Here is a 21,538-nt window from a genome sequence, read left to right on the forward strand (position 1 = left end):
ATCCCTTCCTCTGGCGTTTCACCAACTCCATTTCAGTTCAGAGCCTCCCTGAGGATTGCTGTCCCCATGCAAGAATGCAGAAAGGTGACAGGGATTTGCATAGCAACTCTTCCACGTGGCACAGACTCCAGTGCAGTCCCTCTTGGTGGCACCATGACCTGTGTGTGCTCCTCTGCAAAGCTCCCAGACACTCTGTATGCCCACCAATAGAGCTGGCTTTGTTCTCCCTTTCCACAGCTCATGCATATTTCACTTTTAAGAACCAAGAATTCTATCACAATCCAAGATCTTTCCTCAGCCAGTGCTTAGTTTGTCAAACATGATGCACATCTTTCTATTAACTTTATCTCACTGCACAGTATTTCACTAAATTAAAAAGATACGGATCTACCTAATTCAGAGATTCTGAATTTTGCTGTACAGTCAGGATTCCTTCTTTTTTATTCCAAAGACACATCCACAAGTTGCATCACATTATTAGATGTACCCGTTTCAAGCTTTAATTATTAATTCAATTTGCAAATTGAGTGATGCAGTGCCCAGGCTCCACAGGCTCCTGAGCATTCCTTCCTGTGTGCAGCTCCACAGCAATGCTTCTCACCTAGAAACATCCTGGGATGAGTCACAATGTAAGTGTGGAAAATAAAATATATAATCCCTTGCAGAACTGACAAATTAACATTACTAACCTAAGAATGACAGGATCTATTTTATAATTACATTGCCTTGAATCACAACCAGTGACAGTGCTGTTCTCAGGGCATAAAGAAGTTCAAAGTACTTTTGTGGATTTATTTTTTTTAATTAATTTAAGCCTGCTGCTTTTTTTTTTTGTGAAAGCCAGAATTCCTCTTTAAGATAATAAAAATAGCAGTAACTGAAGCTGTTTGAAATTGAAAAGTATCTATGTTTTCCCAGATATTCAAATCTGAAGTTAGAAGTACTGGAATAGCTGAAGAGATTCAGTTGTAAATACTGTGTTTTGGGAAAGCTGAGGAGATGTATTTCACCTCCACATGAACAGCAACCAAGCATTTTCTTTGGGAACTCTTTGTCCCAAATAGAACCGAGGTATCTTTAAAGATCCAGGTTGCACATTCCCTGGGTTTTGGAGGTACAGAATGGCTTCATCAGAGGGTACACCAGGGGGAAAGGGAAACCCCTGAGCACAGCTGAATAGGTTAACAAAGCTTTCATGGCCAGCCCTTCAAGATGCACAGAATAAACCACACTGACACGAGAAACACCAAGTTTTAGGTGAGTGTAAATTGGTATCCCACGTTGTATTCTAACATCAGAATGCTACAGGTAAAATCCTGGCTCTATGGAAGCAAAAGCTTTCCCAGTGACTTCAGTTTGTAGCAGAGGAACTTCACCTTGTAAGTCTTCAGAGGACAGTGCAGCACAATCTCACAGAGCCATCCAGGCCCTGGATGCACAAAACCCTCTGAACTTGGAGGAACTGTTAAGACGAGCTTTGTTGCAAAGCTGGAATTCTTTGCTGATTAAGCTCATATGCCTAAAAAAACCCTCTTTTAGGCAGATGCATGCCAAGAAACACATTTGCCCTGAAACCATCAAGATCAGTTACAACCTTCAAGGTCTTTGAAATGAGATGAGTTTCTCTTTTGCCCAGCACCTGTCAACACCTGCGGGCTCCCTTACTCTGCTGGAAACGCCGAAACTCGGAAGGTGCCGCTTCAACTGCCACTGCCTGCCACTCCAGGCTCCTAAATCTGCTGGGCTGCCACAGCTGACGTGCTCCACACCCAGGCAGCCTCTGCAGAGGCTGCAGGGATGAGCTCAGAGCAAGGCTGGGTGTGCAGCACGTCGCAGGCACCGCGCTGCCCGGCGTGGGAGGCGCTGACGAACATCCAACACCCCGACACGTCCAGCTGGGATGGGAGCCTGGGGGCCAAGGAACGCAGCATCTGCTGAGACACAAAGAGCACTGCAACCACCTGCAGGCAGCCCTGCACTGCCACAGCCACTCCTCATCTTCTGGCCACTCGGGCCTCTGGTATCACACTCAGAACTGGCCACAAGGAAGCTAAAAAATATTCCAAACTGTGGGAATGGGGAAAGAAGAAACTTCTACAGGCACTGAAGAGTTTGGTCTGGAGCCTTAGGAGAAGCTTAGATTGATGTAAAAATACAATACATAGGCATTAAGCAGAAAAATCATAAACTTACATTTCTGTAGTTGTAAGTAAGAATATGCCTTAAATAAGTCAGAAATTGTATGGGTAAGATGGTGAAGGGTTTATAATGTAGAGATATGGTTGTATGGAATAAACTAAGAGTTTAGAAGTTATAACAGAAGCATATGTGTGCATGTGAGACAGAAGCCCATTGGGCAAAAGTATCCACAGTGCAGTAAAATTAAGTAAAGGTGATAGGTTAGAAAAGCAAATAAATTCTGTGGCAACTGTCTATTGGTTTAGGAAGTTCTGTATTGCCTTGTAACAAAGAATTTGTGATTATTCATGAGCTATGGACAAATGCTCGCTCCTCTAAAATCTCACAGCCTCTGTGATTGATGTTTATCTGAGCAATAAATTGTTCTTAGCCTGAAAATAGTCCCATCCCTTCATCTCTAGTGGCACCAATAATACTGAACATCTGTTCAGCTGAAGAGTCACTCAAGAACCTCAGACCAGATGAGGCAGTTTCAGAGAATCTTATCTACTATTAAAATACTGTTTTCTTGAAGACTTTTCGTATTATTGAATCACAGAATTATTTAGGTTGGAAAAGACCTTTATAAGATCATTGACTCCAACCACTGCCAAGACCAACCTAACCCTTTCAACATGTCTTTTAAACCTTTTAAAACCTTTTAAACTTAAACCCTTTTAAGACCTCTTTTATTTATGTTAAAACCTTTTAAACCAAATCCTTTTTCCACATCTTTTAAATGTGTTAAAACCTTTTAAAGTAAACCCTTTTGTAACATGTCTTTTAAATCTAGGTTTTCACAGATGGTAAAAACCAGGGATGGTGACTGCACCACTGCCCTGGTTACCTGTGCAAGGGTTGCACAAACCTCTGAGTGAAGTATTTTTTTTCCAACATCAATTTGAACCTTCCCTGGTGCAGCTTAAGGCCATTTCCTCTTTCCTATCATTTGTTACTTGAGAGAAGGAGTTTTGAAAATGAGTCCAACGTCTCAGATGCACAACAGCAATAGATCTGCTACAAAAAAAAAAAAAAAAAAAACCAAAAAAAAACCAGCTACTAACCATGCTGGTTCAGTGGAAGCAGAATGGAAATCAGGCTGACTACTGACTGTGTTTAAACCAGCGGAGTGATTTCCTAACCCAGGTAAAAGCTGAAGGCAACAGCTGCCACAAGTCTTCCTCTCAGGTTTTTATACATAAAAACACTATTTAAAACAAATAAAACACAGCACAATTTTTGTAACTTTATAACCTGCAGAGCCCTAAACAGGCACAGGAGGCAGATGCTCTACAAGGCATGGTTTGCATATGCCTTGGTGTAACCCCCACACAGAAACCCAGAAACTCCTGCACAACCCACAGCTGGAAGTGCACATGCAAATGCTCAAAGCAACCAGCTCCTCCAGACAAACCAGTGCATCAGATGTGTCAGGATCAAGGCTAATGGCAGGAAGTACACTCTGATGTGCCTGGACTTGCAGGCTCCTTTGTACTATGGTAAACCCAGCAAGGACTTCTGCAGGAGGACAGAAAAATACTTGGATTAAAAAAAAAAAAAACCAAAAAAAAACTGGCAATGTGGGAGAAGATGGGGTTTTCTACAATTAGCATAAATAAATCTGAATGCTTCGAGTATATTCAAAACTGAGACTGGCTGCAGCAGAACTCAAAACAGGACTGTGTAAAGGATAATTCATGGTCATTTTTCAAAATCAGGGTAAAGATGGTGCAAGAATTGCTAAACAAAGGAAGATGTAGAGCAGCTCTGTGAATGTCTCCATTACAGAACTTTGGTTTTCTCTTGTTTGACTTGAGTTCCTTATGGATTCAACAGAATCAGACAACCAAGAAACTCATGACCCATTTTCCAGCTAAAAATTTATGAATTGCAACTTTGTAAAAAAATATTTTAAAACCCCCAAAATCCAGCATTTCTACACTTTACTTCCTTTTCCCTTTCTCAGAGGGCAAAAAATTCCCTAGAACAGCTTGATCACAGCATTAAAATCCCTGCAGTCCCTGACAAGGCTGTTTAGTGGCCAGAAGTAAAAGCAAAATGTCTAATAAACAGCTGAGACATGTGGCCAGATGCTATTTGTTAATACACTTTAAAAACTTGAAATACAAATAAAAAACACAGGTTTTCAACATTCCTCCAAGATGTTGTTAACACTGAAAATTCCCAGTAGCAATTTCTCAAATGGAAATCTTTGGAATACTATGTGCAATAATTACTCATCATGAAACAAGTTTGGCTTGTTCCACTAAATGCTTGCCCAGCAACACTCAAATTGTTGGTTTGTTTTTATAACCTAGTTTATTTTTTCTTGTCCCATTTGAAAATATTTTATGCACACTGCTATTTTACAATATGGATAAGGGCAGACATCTCTGTCTCAGCTAAGTATGAGAGCAAACAGCAGTGAATCAATGCTGCTTGGAGTTGAATTGGAACTCTTATCTAGAACAAAAACATTTCTGTAGGCATCTTATAAATACCATTAAGTGCAAGAAGTGCACATTATGACAAAAACAAATTACACCCAAGCTCCACCCTGACATTAAAGAATTTATGGAAGCCAAGAGAGCCACCCACAAAGACATGAATATACAGTATCAGCACTAAGCCTATTCCAGCCCAAGCTCACTCGGGGCTGGAAGTGTCACATTGCTCTAAATGACCCCTCAAGAAGTAAATTTTATCATTTTTTCAGAAAGCTTCATAATTAAAAAAGCTTGCATAAAAATCTTTAACCTGTAATTAATAATTACATAAAAAACTAGCTCGGGTTTACTGGTTTCAGGTAAGGCACTTGTGAAGAAGTGAACTAAAAATGACCAAAAAATGTCAGTTAAAAGAGGAAAAACCCTCACTTGCATATACAGTTATTAGGGAATACAATTATGATTTGATTTCCTTAAATTCATTAGCAAACTCTGAAGTCACACACAAGTTTTAATTCACATTTACTTAACAGTTCCTTAAGCAATATCCCTTAATTTCCTGGAAGCTTCAACAAATAGGAAATGAAAAACACCTTAGTGAAAACTCATTTACATTTTCTTTGTCGCAAGAGTTGAAAAATTGCCCTGAACCTTTTGCAACGCTCCTGTCCTGCTTGTCACACAGGATGGAGAAAGGAATTCTGGAACTCAGAGAGAAGCTGGCAGGAAGGGAAGGGGGGAAAAAAAGGGGGAAAATGGAGAAAAAAAGGGGGAAAATAAGGAAAAAAGGGAGGAAAGGAAAAGGGAAAGGGGAAAAGTGAAAGGGGAAAGGGGAAAGGGGAAAGGGGAAAAGGGAAAAGGGAAAAGGAGGAAAAAGGAAAAAGGAAAAAGGAAAAAGGAAAAAGGAAAAAGGAAAAAGGAAAAAGGAAAAAGGAAAAAGGAAAAAGGAAAAAGGAAAAAGGAAAAAGGAAAAAGGAAAAGATGGGATTTGGGGCTCATTAGCTCAAGGCCAGTTCTGCAGCCCCCTGTGAACTCTCTGCCTCTGCAGACAAAGCACCTGAGGGACTGGGGTGGGTGTCACTAATTGTACAAAACAACCCCCCCCTTCCCAGAGCCTGGCTTCATTCCTTTTAACTGACATTTTCCAAGATGAAAAATGATGGGTTTGCATCTTTTTCTTACCTGTACAACTGACGACTGCAAAGCTGGGGGAAAAAAAAGTAACACATATTTTAATTGAGTTTGTTTGATCCAAGTGTTTTCATTTTTCCCTCACATGCAATGCCATATTCTGTGAGCTGTGCAAAACTTCAGTGAATTTAAAAAATAATATTCGAAGGGAAAACCTCTTTAAAACAACTTCTCTACATCCATTTGAACTTTGTTTTCAAAACAAAAACAACATAACACGTTTGTAAAGCACTCATTTCCTGAATTCCAAACTCAAGCTGCTCCTGCAAATACCCTGGAAGCCAGTTTGGCTTTTTAAAATAGATTTGCTTTCCACCACTGGTCCTTTTAGAATGAGGACAGACTGCATTGTCTGACCACTGAAAATAACTTTGGAAGTTACAGATTGAATAAAAAAAACTTCACCAAAGGCTTAAATGTGACTGGAAAATCTTACTTCATTCTTAATGTTACAGCAAGCCACTGTAAAAAATCAGAGATTATCACATTTCTATGTAGTAAAAGCCAAAAAAACACAGATTATTTATAACTGAGAGTTTATCTGCATCATAACAACTTAAGGCCACTGTAAGTGCAGAGATGTGCTGACCAAGCTTTCAGGCATTTCAACATGAGAAAGTTAAAGGAGGACAAAGGTGATTTTTCAACCTGTGGCAGCAGCTCTGAGCTGGGCCCAGAATTAAACAGGACTTTGGTGGGTGAAGGGTGAAGTCTCCCAGCACATCAGAGCTGGCACTAAAGGTCCTACAGATCCTGCAGGAACAGCAGGAGCCTGAATATTATTGTCTGGAGTATTGTCTGTTCCATGCTGGGATGAAAAACCCAACAACATGGGATGACTGAAAATGAAAGGGACAAATTAATCAAAATTATCTCCACAGAAGTATTTGGAAGTGCTCTGAGCAGGACAAGGTTTCATTTAGCATAGGCAGAGATAGAGACAATGCAGCAATTGAAATGCAGAATGTGACTTTTGAGGGCTATAAACATTATGGATGTTATGATGGATTAATTATGGATGCAGGGACAAGGAATGGGTTCACTAGATGTCCCTTGAGCACATTACCCCAGGGCCAGTCAGGAGGATAAAGGGGGAGCAAAGACAGAAGGAAAAGGAACCAAACAACCCCCTGAGGCATTTCAGAAATGTAATTTCCAGCATCAGAGCTGGGGGCTCAGCAAGAGGCAGAAGAGCCCCCAGTGTCAGTGTGTGAGACACAGGGTCCAGGACAAACAGCTGTCCCAGAGTCTGGGGGTGTCCAAACCAGGACAAGGTTCACTCTTGGCACAGGGTTGAGGAAGGTGGAGGACCAGCTGCATTAATTGTAAATCTATGTTAAAAATAATGCAGCATTCCAGGTTAAAAATAGATTTATGCTGGCTACAAACCTCTTGGTGAATTTGCTTGAGCCCCTCCAATGATTTTTCAGTGAAATAGTATGTGACAGATCTGTAAAAGTATACAAAAATTTTAATACAGATTTCCTCATCATGCTGTATTTTTTTCCATAACATCACTTTCAAACTAAAAACCAGTAATTTGATTTTCAAATTATGCTCCACAGAAATATGCAATATTTATTTTTAAATAGTTCAGCAAACATAACAACAGAAATTCTTTCCTTATCATACAGAAAACTATTCCAAAGGGCTTATAAAAAATCAGAGTCACTTCCTAATAACATTATCATGGCCAATACACTGATAACCCTTCTCAGCTCAGCTGTATTTTTAGACTCCAACACTTCTGTGATATTTCCATCTATTTCAAGTACTTCCAACTACTAAAAATGATCTGTCTGTTTTTCTTGAACTTGAACACAAATTCTTTTGATGGACACTGCTGGCAAATGTGTGTGCAAATATATAGATATACTTTTATATATACCTGGACCAGCATTCATAATCAGTGTAACTCAATGAGCTGCTTGAGGAGGTTTTTCTCCAACCCTGAAGACAAAGACTCTCCCTACCCAGGAAGAGAGAACATTTACAGGGGAAGAGGAATTAATCTGCATTTAACTGATCACGTTCAATTCTCCAAGTAAGGCAGCAAATGATCTCTCTTTCCTCATGATGAATTTAAGACTGAAGTCTTAAATCACTGAATAAAACGTGAAAGGTCAGCATCACTCATAAAACCAGACAAAAACTCAGTGGAAACCCAGTTCAGTGAGATGAAGACTTCCATAATTATACTCAGGAAGCTTTTAATAGACCAGACATGAAAGGAAAATTTATAGTCTAGATAATGTTGCATTAATACCTATTATTCTCTTGTGCCAGTTTACACAGAGCATGGGTGATCTCAGCACAGGCAAGGATTGCCCCATGGCGTGTGTGCAGATCTGAGCCCACTGATAAAGGCAGGAGTCTTGGCAAAACTGAAAGAGATTAAATAATTAATTTATTCTTTCTTAAACAAAGCACAGTGACAGATCACAGCTCTAAATGTAATTTTGCCTGCCTAGAAAGAACACTGGAAAAGCAGTTCTGTAAAGGCAAGTATCCTGGCGAATTTGTGAAAAACGAGTTTTAATGAATTAAATTCTGACAAACCACACTGAGCTGTTTTATACTCCCAACCACCTCCCTGGCTGGAGCAAATAAAACAACATAGCTGGCTGAGCTGTCAGGGAAGTGGGGCTTGGACTGCCATGGGATTTTATTTCCATGTTAAGTGGCACCTTCCTGGACCACGACAGGAGCCCAGGCAAGGTCTGCACTGCAGGTTCTCTGGGCTCGGGCACTCCTTCAGCCACGTGAAAAATCTGCCAGGATTTCCCAGACCTCAGGATCTGCAATGGGCTCAGCAAAGGACCCTGGGCTCATGCTAAGAAATATCTGGTCAGAAAGGAATTCTTCTGCAGGTGTCAGGTTGGACAAGACAAAACAGATCCCCCACCCTTTACAACATCAAAGCAAGAGCTGGGAATTTGAGGGGTAGCTGCTGGAGCTGTTCCCACACAACTGCACCCCTTTATTCACCTCAGAACCAGCAGAGTCCAGTGCAGCCAGCTATCAAAAGCCCCAGAAAAAAACCAACCTGACAGTAATTTATAATTTTTGTATAAAACCTAAAAACCAGTAAAGCCATTAGGGTCACTGTATTAAGTGGCAGGGGAAATCTTAATTTTTATTAAGTAGACTTATTAGTTCTTTGTAGGTTTGTCCTGCCTAAGCTCAGCCTGGCTGGGCAGAGCTCAGCTGGTACCTACCCACGTTTGCCATGTACTCAGGGGCCCGGGGGGTGATGTTATGCAGAGCTTTGGTGGAAAGTTCTCGAATAACACTGTAAGAAAGCATTTCTGAGGGTCAGCAAGTCAGCAGAAGCAATGTGCTAAAAAATAATGTGAGGAAGGGACTTCTGCCCCCAACCAAAACAAATATTCAAAATTACAGTACTCTCTGTCCATCCTATGCTTCCCCCTGTAAAAAAAGCCAATAAAACCAGCGAGCAGCCATGCAGCCAGCTTTCAGTGAAGTGGAAAGAGCCCAAAGGGACAAGGAAAAACACCAGTGGGGCTGGTGGAACCTCAGGGCTTGTTCTGGGCACTGGCAGGGACAGTGCAGTAAACTGTGATTATTTCTCATGATGCAAACGATGATCAGCACTGATAGAATCTCACTTGTGTGATATGCACACATCCCAATCTCCATGAACACTGAATGTGAGTAAGCACCATCTCTATGCATGAAATCTGCTTTAATTAGGATAATTGTATGGTGACAGTGTTTACCCCTCACATACACTATATACCATATTAATGGGTTTTATTAATCTATTAACAGATTGAGGTCATGGCCAAAAGACAAAATTCATAAACCTGCTTAAGTGACATTCTGCTTGGGAGGTACAGATGATATCACCTACTACTTGCCCAGTTCCCTTCAGTCAAATGCTGCTGCAAAGCCAGGTGTGAGTAAAATGTACACAAATAATCTACAAAAGCAGGAAAATCTATGCAGAACAGTCAATTCCTGGATATTAATAATTAGATTTTATAAACTTACCTATCCCAGTGGTTAATCTTCATATTAACTAAATGATCAATCATTGGCTCTGTATACTCAGGAAAGCCAGCAATATATACACTGAAAAAGAAAAAAAATCCAGATATAGATTAGAAATATAGTCCAGAGACAGAAAGTACAGAACCAATATCTGTGTGCATTTTAGCACAGTCTGTTCCAAAGGTTTAAATCCTCTGGTTTTAAGCCAACCAAAAATTTACTTAAATGTGCCTTCTCCTAAATGAGATGCAGCTGAATGACAGGATAGGAAATAATCTGAATTATTGAACAAACTTAACATCACTTCTGTAAAACTTTCAGATTGTTTCTAAAACTTGCTCTACATATAACAAGCTTGACATTCAATCTCATTGTTGCATTCCAGAAAATCCAGATGTGTAGATCAACTTGAATAATTATTTCAGATTGGAGAAACACATCACTGATATCAACTACATGACAGAGGAGAAATAAGTTACAGAAACGTGTTACATCTTCATAAATAAATTGGTCCAAAATGGAAAAGGGGTTTTCCATTTGTCCTTTCTAAAAATCAAACCTATGCAGAAAGTGAATTGTGACAAAAGCTGTGGAAGCTGCAGAGTTCAGGTGTGAGGTGGAAGGAACAGCAGCACTGATCAGGGAGCCTGCATTACCTAACTCACAGCCACACTTCCAATCTTCAGCAGCATCAGCTATGGAAAGCCAAGGTCAACACGAGTGAAGTGAAATGTTTTTTCAGTACATCTGATGAGTGTTAAATCACCTTGGGAAGCCCAACAATCAGCAGGCCTGTTTGTGTCAGAAGGGCACCAAGGCACTCATGGATTACCTTAATTTCACCTTTTCAGATCTTTTGAGTGATTAACTTTGCAGCTATAATGGTGTTCCACTGATACACCTCTGTGCAATCAGAAGCAAACAAAGAGAAAAACCAAATACTGCCACATGTTCCCATCCTGTTATCTATGGAATTCATCAGAGAGGGAATCCTTAAATCCACAGCCAGACCTCAGTTACTTGAACCAACACTGGACACAGAAGCAGCCTCTACTGAGCCCTAGAGAAGGATCTGACACTTGGTTCAAATTGTTGTTGATGCCAGCAGAGATATATAAAGATGTATAAAATATAAAAAATAATATAAAGAAATATAAAATTCATATCTCTAGGTCCTTTCTCTGCTCTGCAGGAACCCACAATAACAGACACATTTCCCCTGACATGTCTGAGCTCTCCTCTCTCGTTTGCAGTTGCTTTTTTGAGTCCCAGTTTTAGCACCCACCACTCTTGCTGACCATTTTAAGTTCCTTGCCCAGCTAAAAATCAATCCATCTAGGGTCACAGGTGTAGCTAAATTCCACTTTTAGTTTTAGTTTATATCTTTAACTACAGTCCTCATCTTCTGTGCCCTACTGAGAATTTAATGCAAGAAGCCTTGCATACAAATCTGCATTTCCTGATGATGGTGCTGCTTAGATTTTTGTACCTCACTCAGGTTAAGCAGCTTTTTCATTAATTCTGCTTGTACCAGGCTCAGAACTCCTGGAATCATCTCTTTACTGCCAGTTCATATAAAATAAATTTCCTCGACCTTCCATCCTCAGAAATGTATTATGATATTTGAGCTGAATCCTCCAAATACCATCAGCAAAAAGGCAGCCAGTGTGAAAAACCTGCATTAAAATAATCAGATTTGAAAGGCTCTGAACAACTATTTATACACACACATAAATATTGTAAACATACATGATGCTGCCCCTTTACTGGAACATCATCATCATTTATGAACCAAATTCAGTAGAAATTGACACTTTTTTTAATAACCTTTTATTGCTCAACATTATCGTGGTACATGTTTTCTGAGTAGCCAAATATATACTTGGGTGCCTTTTCCTTTAATGTTAGTCAGGAAAAAATAAGGAAATTGCCAAGTAACTTAAGTCTTGACCTGAATAATGACAGCCTGCTTGAAGAGCAGCGTAGTTTTTTTGGAAATAATAGAGTGAATGAGATGGCAAATATTTTACAAAAGAATAGTTTGGTTAATGGCACTGAAGATGGCTTCAGAGAATCAAGTTTCTAAGTGCATAAGGCTATTTATAAAAAGATTTACAAATGTATTCCTCTTGCTGAACAGTTTAAAGAAAGAAATCAACAGTAAAAATATTTTCACTTAGGTAAGTGGCACTCGTACAAAAACTCTGGAAATCACAGTGAAAGAAGTAAAAAAAAAAAAAATTACCAATTCAGCTCTTGAAAAGTCAGAAGAACATAATCAGTCTGCAAGCCAGAATTACAGAAGAGAGAAAATAAAACCTGCTTTGTCCCTTCTGAATGGTTTCAAATTTGTATTAGTGCAAAAACCCAGAGTTTCAGCAGTGCCATGGATGCCATCCACAGGCATCTCGAGCAGCATGGAAACACCAAGCTCCTGCATTTCCCCATCCCCCGTAGGCGGCCGCTCTGGGGAAGGCTGTGGGAGGAGGGTGGGGACCCCAGAAGGGCTGACAGTGGGCTAAAGGTGAAGGTATGAACAGACTGAAATGATTCTGCACAAAAGGGACAACACAGATGTGGACAGATCAATAAAAAAACAGTCAAGGTGAAGACAGAGGGTTCCAGTATGAATTATTTTAAAAATCTCTCAGTGGACGTGGGAGAGGTTTTACAGCGACTTCTGTGAGCCAGAAAGAAGTTTGAGAATAGGATCCATGTTTACCCCTGAAAGAATTTCTACCAAAGTCATTGACGTAGAAACCAAGAAAGAAAGAAGGATAAATAAGGGAAACCTGCAACTGTCTATTGCAATGAGCACTTTGTTTTGCTTTCCTGACCAATGAGTAAAGTGTAAATTTATGAGTTTTGTAAGAATGTATAAAAAGCATGCAAGCTAGAATAAAAACAGTTTGAAGCCTTCTGAAAATGGAGTGTGCTGCTTTGGATTGTCTCCATCTCAACTACGACAAGTGGAAGTCACAAAGTTGGCAGTGGAGCATGAACCATCCTGTTCCTGTCTGCTGTTTCTGCTCCCCAAGGACATCATCTGGCCAAACCTTCCTGCCCTGCTGGGCTCCTGGGCAGCCCCAAGGGCAATGTCCTGCCCTGTCTCCAACAGGGCTGACTCACCCTCCGTGGGTGCTGCTGGGCACCCACCCTGGCTCTGGACACAGCCTCTGTCTCAGACAGCTCAAGCCAGAACCAGCCCTTGCTCTTTGTCATTTCCTCGTGAGGAAATGCAATATTCTGCTCCTTCTGGCCATCCAGTTTGGCTCCCAGCTCCCCTGATGTCAGCATGTGTGTTTCCAGAGCTGACTCTGTATTCCAGGTTTATAACCACACCACCCCAGTTTGGGTACTTCCCACCTGCTCCTTGCAGACTGTACTGCAGAGATCAGTTGGGTTTTTCAAACATTACTGCACGCTGTGGCCAGCTTTCCACACTGTGGCCAGCTTGGCAGCTTTTCCACTGTGGATGGCATCCATGGGATTTCTGAAACTCTGGGTTTTTGTACTAATACAAAAAAAGCACTCGAGCTAAAGGTCTGTGCACAGACCACAAATTCAACAACTTGGGCAAATTGTTTTTTTAAAGTGTGTATAACCTGATTTTTCCCCCCACATCAGAGTCTGTCTGCCATCATAACAGCCTCGCCTTCGATTACAACTCCCCAAACCTCCTCATCTTGTCCAGCCTTGAGCAGCTTAGACAATTTTGTGACATCTCTTGGCTGCTTCCTCCTCGTAGCCGAGGAAATCATGGCCACGTTTTCACTCTGCCTCACACATGATAATCAGGCATCAAAAAAAAACAAAACCACAATTTTGATTTACTTAAAACCATCAGTATTAAACAATATTCAGTAAGGTGAGGTAATCAGATAAGAATTTCATTAGGTACAAGAGGTCCCTCATATTTAGGAAAATTAATAATTGGGAACTTACCTTATAGTCAAGTAACAGTTAACTCTGTTACCAACAGCAAAATAATCAGCTGCAGTCAGAATGTCAATGCCATGGGGGAAAGTGCCCTACAAACAAAATATTGCTTTAAAATGTATAATACATTCTAAATAGGCAACGTGATTGAAAACAAATCTCCTGCTACTCTCCCAAGCACTGAAAAAATACGATTTAATTTATAGTAAAATCACTTGTACTAGAGACATAAAGGATATTGAATATATAAACAGCAAAATACCTCACTCTGCTTGTGAGTCAATGATAAACAGCCCAAGCAAATGGCAGCAGGCAGTAACCTATGCAACAGCTCCCTTCACACCTCCCAGTCATACCAAAATATATATTTGGCTAATGCATGACTATGTATATACCCAAAAGATGATTCCTCTAGAAGGATTTAGATAAACATAAACATGTTTCCAGTTTATGTGAAGGCACAAGGTGAGTTTAATGAAATATAGAATTAGAGATTTAGGCACCAAGGGGTGCATCACGTGTAGAGTACGTGGGAGTTTCTACTTACACTTCTATTTTATGACTCATTAATGATTGAAAAAATGGGGATGGTTTGTTTTTAAAATGAACACTGGTTCCCAGCAAAGCCTGAAACACTGAATCCTACTGAAGGATCCCACTTCTCCCATCGCTTCTCAAACCAGTCTGTTTCTAGAAGATAAATTATCTTTCTGAGATTTCCACTTAGAAATCTGCATTTCTGTATGCAAGCAATCCAATTCTGATATTCAGAATTTGATTGGCTCTGGCTGGTTTAACAGAGCATCAGCAGAGGCAGCACAGCACCCATGAGCCACGATGAAAAACAAATGGAAAAGAGCCAGCTGACACTGGCTCCACTCACTTCCAAAAGGGACACTCAGAGGGTATTAAAACAATGAGGCTCCCTGGAAGTACAGGTTTGGGATGTGATGCAGGTTTGTTTACAGCTCACTCATCCCTTCCACATTAGGATCCAGCCATGCAAAACTAGTGGGAAGTATCTCTCCATCAGAGAGAATCACTGAAGCAGTTAATCCTGGAAGCAGTGGGAGCTGCCAGCTGCTGCCAAGGTCTTGCTCTGGGAAGCAGAATTCCAGTGCTCCCAAAAAACAAGGCCTGAAATCTGACTGGACCAAGGACAGAGTATTTATGGCTTGTCCAAGCCTGCAAGTCTTGGTAACTCAAAGGTAAAATGAATGCTCTGTCCAAAAGCCTCATGAAACCCTGATTAGGGGCAAAAATGTACATGAGAAACACCTCAGTCTGATATAAGGCCAAAGAGCAAGACACATAATGATAAAGAGGCACACTCCATAAGGAAAATCTCAGCCAACAATTTGAGCTCTAGCTGCCAGCTGGACCTTGCTGTTTGTTCCCCAGCTGTGAGTGTGCCAGCTGGATGCCATCTCACACAGGGCACGGTGCCACCAAGCCTGTCAGTGAGACAGCATCATCCCTGACTTCAGGAACACAGAGGTCACAGCCAGTCAGGCTTCACAGGAACACCCAACAGCTTCTGTTCTCTCAGAACACTTCAAACTTCTCCAATATAGAAGTTGGTGTTATTAGAGGTATGTGCATTTCTCATGACTTATGCTCAAAAAAATTCTTCAGGTTTTTCAAAGTTTCCATTGACACACAGTGTAAGTGGCATTCTTACAGTGGCTTCTTCTGTGGCCATCAGCAAGCTCTGGATTTGGGACACGTGGAATTAGAAAGCTGAAGGAGGCAGGAACCAGGGAACAAGTGAGGGCAACCTTTTTCTGCACCTATTTAGTATCAGCATTATTACCTCAGGTGGAGAATATGTTTCAGTTCCTTCCAATTCAGAGAAAGGGTGTCTCTTTCAACACCCTGTGGACTCCAGAGGGTGGATCTACTCATTAAGTAACCATTTTCCTAGGCACCAAGGAATGGCTCAGCAAGTAAAACTTCTGACCTTCTGCAGGAACCAGCTGGAGCCTGACAGGTCCTCCATGCCATGAAAACTCACTGCTTCACTGCTGATGTGCCAACACAGAGGCTGAAATCATCATCATGTGATGACACATTTGAGTTGTGGGCCAAAGCAGAGTCTGTAAGGAACCTTTCTGCCTGTAAACTAACATGGAGTGTACTCCTCTGATTCAGAAATTAAAAAAAACACGGAATTTTTGCTACATGGAAGCACTTCTAAACCTGCAGCAGGCAGAAGCCCTCTCTCCCCTGGAGCTAAGGTGTTATTTACTTTGTTCAGCAGCTCACACAGTGCAGTCAGGCTGGGCTGCTGTGTGATGCCCAACCTCTCCAGGGCAGGAACTGCAGACCCAGGAGGAGTCACCCTGGCTTCTATTTATCACAGACCCAGCTGGGTCAGGTCACCAAAAATCCCTCCTCTCTTCTTCCCAGTCTTCTTGCACCCTTTCTCTGCTATTAACTTACTTCTGTCCACAAATACACACTGAACATGAACAGATGGTTTAACAGCCAGAGTTCTAAAGGAATACAATTCTGGCTCAGAACACAGAGATTTTCAGGAATGCTGTCAGCTTTTTAACTATGATCCCTGAATGAGCAGCTTATTGATAACAAAATTGCTTTAACCATGCTCACATACCCTGCTCTGTTCACAGGAACACACTGACTGAACCACTCCTCCCCACACTTTCTCTCTCTCTTAGTTGTATATTCAGCTTTATTAATTCCTGCTGAGGAACCAGTAAATCCAAGGCTTTACCCTATTTGCTTCTCCTCCAAGTCTGAAAATTAAAGTTGTCTTGAGGATTTTAACTACTTAAATGTTGCTAAGTTACATAGGAACCTACCACAATAGGACTTGGATACCTCCAAAAGTACCAGATTTCTCAAAATATCTAGATGGTACAAGAGACAAGCCCAAAAACTGAGTTGAAGACTCTGAAGCTTTGTTTAATGTGCAACCACCAACTACAGCAATGATTGCACAGCCCACTTCAGCTGGTCTGATTCTACTGAAAACTAGAAAATCAATGAAAAAAAAAAAAACAAAACAAAACAAAAACCCAAAAAAAACCCCAAAAAACCTGCACTTTTCCTGCTTTAAAAGCACTGTAGTTTCCAGGGTGTACAATGAGCAGCTCAAATGCTGGTTTTGCTTTTCTGAAGCAAAACTGAAAATTACCACTAAGCTCATTTTCTTCCCAAACTGGAATACTAAAATAAAAATCACACCTCAGAAAAACATTCCACAAGAACTTGCTGCTCATAATGAAAACAATTATTTTGTGACATTCTTTCACTCCATTTTTCCAAAGCCACGGTGTCTAATTTTGATTTTAGGTACTCCATGCTTACAGTAACCTCAGAGGCACAAATGAATGAAGATGCAGGGAAGTCACCATACCTGTCTCCCAACATTCTCCTGGAAGGCAGCCTGAGGAACAGAGAACAAACACACCAAAACGAGTCAGGTTTGCTTTTTGATAAACACCAGATCATGAATTCAAAACACACAACAATATAAATGACCCATGGCTTTTCTGTTTTAAATAAACTAAACTCTGTCAGTAGAACAAGCCCGTGGGGCTTTTCTGTTTCTGCATCTCCATGTTCTCTGCTCCTGGAGCCCTACGTTGCCCAGCAGCAGTTTGAGAATTCAGGTTTATTAAACTTGTCACACCCACACAAGTGCTTGGGAGTAGTGACACCAGGCTTGGCCCTAGGATGGAAAGTCAGTGCCTGTAGACAACAGCAACAGAGGCAACTCACTCTTGTCCAACTTCAACATCATTGCTACGAGTGGGCAAAGTTTAATTCTTTGTCAATGAAAACTTTGGGCAAAAACCATCGAGACTGCAATATTGATCTGCACGGTTTGTGTCTGAAAGCACACTGAAACAATGGGCTTGTAAAATTTGAAGACAAAATTCATGTGTATCTCTTGTATTTTGCACTAAATAAACTCCAAATCTTGCAAAAATGCAATGAAAACAACCAGGAAGTTAATGCCTACTTGTATGGCATACAGAAGAAAAGCTGCTTAATTCCTACTTGAATTTTCTCTCTCTCACAAAAAAGCCCATTATTTTTATCCCTTCAAAGGCCATAAAATCCTAAGCACTAATAAAAGCTGCTGTAAATTTTAACTCTTAAGAGAGGGGAGATCATTGTTATCTGGACACTTCTCCATGAACTGCCTCTCTCTGCACACACAGCTTTCCAGTGATGGATAACGCTCGTTAACTGGTATTTAATGGACAGGGGAGAAGTTCCAATGTTTGCTGAAACACCACAAGAATTTGGACAACCAGAGCTTCTGTATTTCCTCCACAGCTCCAGCAGCCCTGTGGTAATCCACCTGTGACAACAACAGGCTCAGCTGGCTCCCCAGGAGGATCACACTCTGCCGGTGGAGCAAGGGCTGACGCCAGCCGGGACGGAGCCGGAGCCTCCCGAGGTGCTGCTGCCTGCTCAGGTTCAGCTGCTGCCTGCAGCCCCTGCACACCTGCCCGGGCAGCTCCAGGTGCTGCTGGCAGCTCAGGGCATGGAGCACAGCACTGCTGCCAGCAGTGCCCCTGGGCAGCACATCCAGCCGGGATGGGGCAGGAGCTGGGGCTGCAGCGGTGCCCCAGGGCTGCTCCCTGCTGATGCTGCAGCCCAGCTGCTGCCACAGGCCTTTTCCCCTCCTCTCCTCACTCCAGGACAGGGTGCCTGTCACTCTGCAGCATTCATTTCCTTCTGCTTCCAGCTTTAGGTCCTGGTTTATGCTACCCTCCATGTATTACTGTGGGCATAGGCTGTGTTTTGTGCTGTGCACCCTCTGGAGATCAAGCAGATCTCATTAAGCTGTAGCCAGTTATTTGTGCAGCTCTGAGCTCCCCCTTGGTGGAAAGAAAGCAGTTAGGTGATCATTTAGCCCATTCCATAAAAAAAAGGTGTATTTGGGATGCAGAACGTGTTTTCTGGTAACTCTGGTGTATCCAGGTTAGGGGTAGACTGGGCAGTGCTGGGTTAACAGCTGGACTTGATGATCTAAAAGCTCTTTTCCCACTGAGATGATTCTATATTTTATGCTACTGAAACTCTTTTTTACTCAGCACAGGCATGTTTCAGTGAGGATGACATCCTCTATCATATCCAAGGGATTTCACAGTTCAACCACTGCATTACAGTGTCATTTAAAAAATGTGCTGCTCAGACAAGTGCCTAAACGATACAAAATCTGTAAAGCCCTGAAATTCCTAAAAGATTCCAAATTCCTAAGAGATGCCAGATTCTTCAAGTGTTTTGTAAGAGTAATTTTTGGTTTTTATACAATCCCCTTCTGGAGATGGAAAAACTGGATATAAAGATACTAATTTCAAGATTCCATGAGATCAGAACCAAGGTGACCAACCTGAACACTCTTCTTTCCCACAAAAAACTGAAAAAAAAATATCACAATGTTCTCTAAAAATATTTAGTTTAAAACTAGGTATTTTAAATACTATCAGTCAAACAGGAGAGAGAAAAAAAACCTCTCTTTGAGATGTCAGAGCTGAATAGAGTCCAATTCAACATCACTTATTCATCTGATTATTCCTCATACTGATTATTCATGAAAGAGTTGCACAAGCCAGCCCAGAATGCTTGTGGAGCTTCAAAAGCAGAGTCTAGTTCTATTCTCTCTAACCTCAGGGTTCAAAATGTCTCTATTCACCATTTTATTTTATTGGTGCTCTGCATTATAATATATTGCATATTGCAAGAGATGGAAAATCTAGTAAAACCTGCTGTTTATTTAAATATGTGTTTAACTGTAGTAATGATTGGAAATATTTAGCACTCCCAGGTATTTTCCTTCAAAACTGTAATAATGGCTGGTAAACACAAAATATTTGCCTCTCTAAAATAAGAGAAAAGGCTTTAGTAATTTTATAAATGTCTGTCAAACAGCTATTCCAAATTTTGACCAGCTCTGATTCAGAAAGTACTAGTGAAAAAATGAATGAGAGTGGAGGTATCTGACTTGCAGAAGCTCAGGAGCCTGGGCTACTGCAGAAGAGGAAAGTGAGGAAAAATGTGCTGGGTTTTGTAAGTAGAAATAGAGATACTCAGGCTGCACTAAGCTCTCAGCTTGAGTCTGGCTGGTTTAGCACACAGCTCATGGTCAAAGTACCAGTTTAAATGTACAAACACACTGATGATCACACAGGACAATTAAATCAAGTCACCAAAGGTAAGCAGCACATTTGTAGTGGCAATTGTGTTATAAAGATTTCTCCTTGGTGTCTGTATAAACCCTGATTCCAAGGACAGTTCCTAGGGATCACACAAATAATTCACTTTTCACCACCTATGCTCCCTAATGTTTCATGCAGCTCTCAGGAAAAGAAATTCTTTTAAGGAATTGATTTGAATAAAGGGACTTAAATTCGCCAAGAATGGCAAATTCTGGTTTCTAAAATGTAGGAGTTGAAGTCTGGGGGAAGTAGCATTGCTGGTATTTGTTAGCTGTACAGCAAGGGAAGGGCTCTAGCAGTGCTCAGCAATCTGCAGCACCTTGGCTTGCTCTGGTCTGAGCACCTGCAGAGCCAGGAGCTGAGCTGGGGTTGCTCAAGCACTGACTCACTTCCCCAGCAATTACGCTGCAGCTTCATTCAGCAGCCTCAACACCAGCACAGGTGTGGCTACACAAAGTAAGGATGCTAGCCAGGTATCCCTGAGAAACCCTCCTGATGTTCTAAACACATCACTTTTCAAAATTTCAGTCAAAGAGTCAGACACACCTGGTAATGTGCATATTGTAAAGATTGTCTTTTTTTTTTTTTTAAACACATTCATAGTGACATTTATAGTCAGGAACAGACACCTGGTTCTTTGGCAGACACTCTCTGGTTTGAGTTCATACACTTAGAGAGTGGAGTTTTTTACATTTGCCTAAGATAATTTGGTTTTTTCTGTTAAAAGATACAATTCACACTTTTTTTAAAAAAAAAAGCAAGTTCAAGTCTGCAACACACAGACTTAAATTCTCATAGATAAGATGTCTATTGTTCCTTCTCAGATTCTGTACCTATAGAAATCTGTAATTCTCCATCATTTCTCTTCTCTTAAGAACACTCCTCTCAACAGCATAAATATTTTCTACAGAAAGTTTCCACAGATTATACTTTGGTGTCAGTTCCATTCACTGCCTAACTGTATCTGACTAATGGATTTGCCACTCTTTTAAAAATTCCCAGTCCTACAGAGAGAGTTTTATATAACAACTAAAAGTATGTTTGAAGGAGAGAGATTATCCTAGAAATTTTCAATTTACCATGATTAAAGAGCAACAGCTGATGTACAATTAGGAAAGTGTAACCTCACAAAACTCCCCAGCTTGGAAATGTGCAAAAGAGCCAAGATCTGTGTACTATGTAGGACCCTTTTGTCTGTTATCTTGTGACTAAAAAATACTAAATAATCCTTTCATAGATACTTTATCTTAATCATCATGACAACTATACAGCAGACTGTTAACTGTGGCCATAAATCAAGATGTGGATTATATAATTTAACATCTAAGTTCACATGATACTTCTAAGGATTTAAAAAAAACAATTTTTTTGCTCCCAACATATTTTGCTTCACTACTGTAGTTCTATGTAGTTAAGTCTACAAATTATTAAATGAAAACAAATAAAAAACAACAGAGCGATGGAAACTGGATGTGGTAACTTACAGAAGCAGCTCTTCTGCAATTAACATCACGATCAAATACTGCAGCAATAACCAATGCACTGAGGAAACAAAACATTGAGCATTAG

The 21,538-nt window shown here is 40.8% G+C and overlaps 1 protein-coding gene across 2 annotated transcripts in view; it reads right to left on the reverse strand.

Annotated features, from left to right (window-relative positions):
• The window catches only part of TBCD (tubulin folding cofactor D), a 119,137-nt gene that overhangs the window by 40,434 nt on the left and 57,165 nt on the right, over nucleotides 1–21,538 (reverse strand). For both annotated transcript variants that reach the window (XM_053994388.1, XM_053994389.1), the window contains exons 16-23: nucleotides 21,454–21,511; nucleotides 17,152–17,181; nucleotides 13,776–13,861; nucleotides 9,831–9,911; nucleotides 9,035–9,108; nucleotides 8,083–8,200; nucleotides 7,206–7,266; nucleotides 5,808–5,830 (exon numbers count right to left, since the gene is read on the reverse strand). In XM_053994388.1, coding sequence (XP_053850363.1) covers nucleotides 5,808–5,830; nucleotides 7,206–7,266; nucleotides 8,083–8,200; nucleotides 9,035–9,108; nucleotides 9,831–9,911; nucleotides 13,776–13,861; nucleotides 17,152–17,181; nucleotides 21,454–21,511 — 531 coding nt within the window. The remainder of the gene's footprint in view (nucleotides 1–5,807; nucleotides 5,831–7,205; nucleotides 7,267–8,082; nucleotides 8,201–9,034; nucleotides 9,109–9,830; nucleotides 9,912–13,775; nucleotides 13,862–17,151; nucleotides 17,182–21,453; nucleotides 21,512–21,538) is intronic.

The sequence above is a fragment of the Vidua macroura genome, chromosome 19 (assembly GCF_024509145.1).
Source record: "Vidua macroura isolate BioBank_ID:100142 chromosome 19, ASM2450914v1, whole genome shotgun sequence".
Classification (NCBI taxonomy): domain Eukaryota; kingdom Metazoa; phylum Chordata; class Aves; order Passeriformes; family Viduidae; genus Vidua; species Vidua macroura.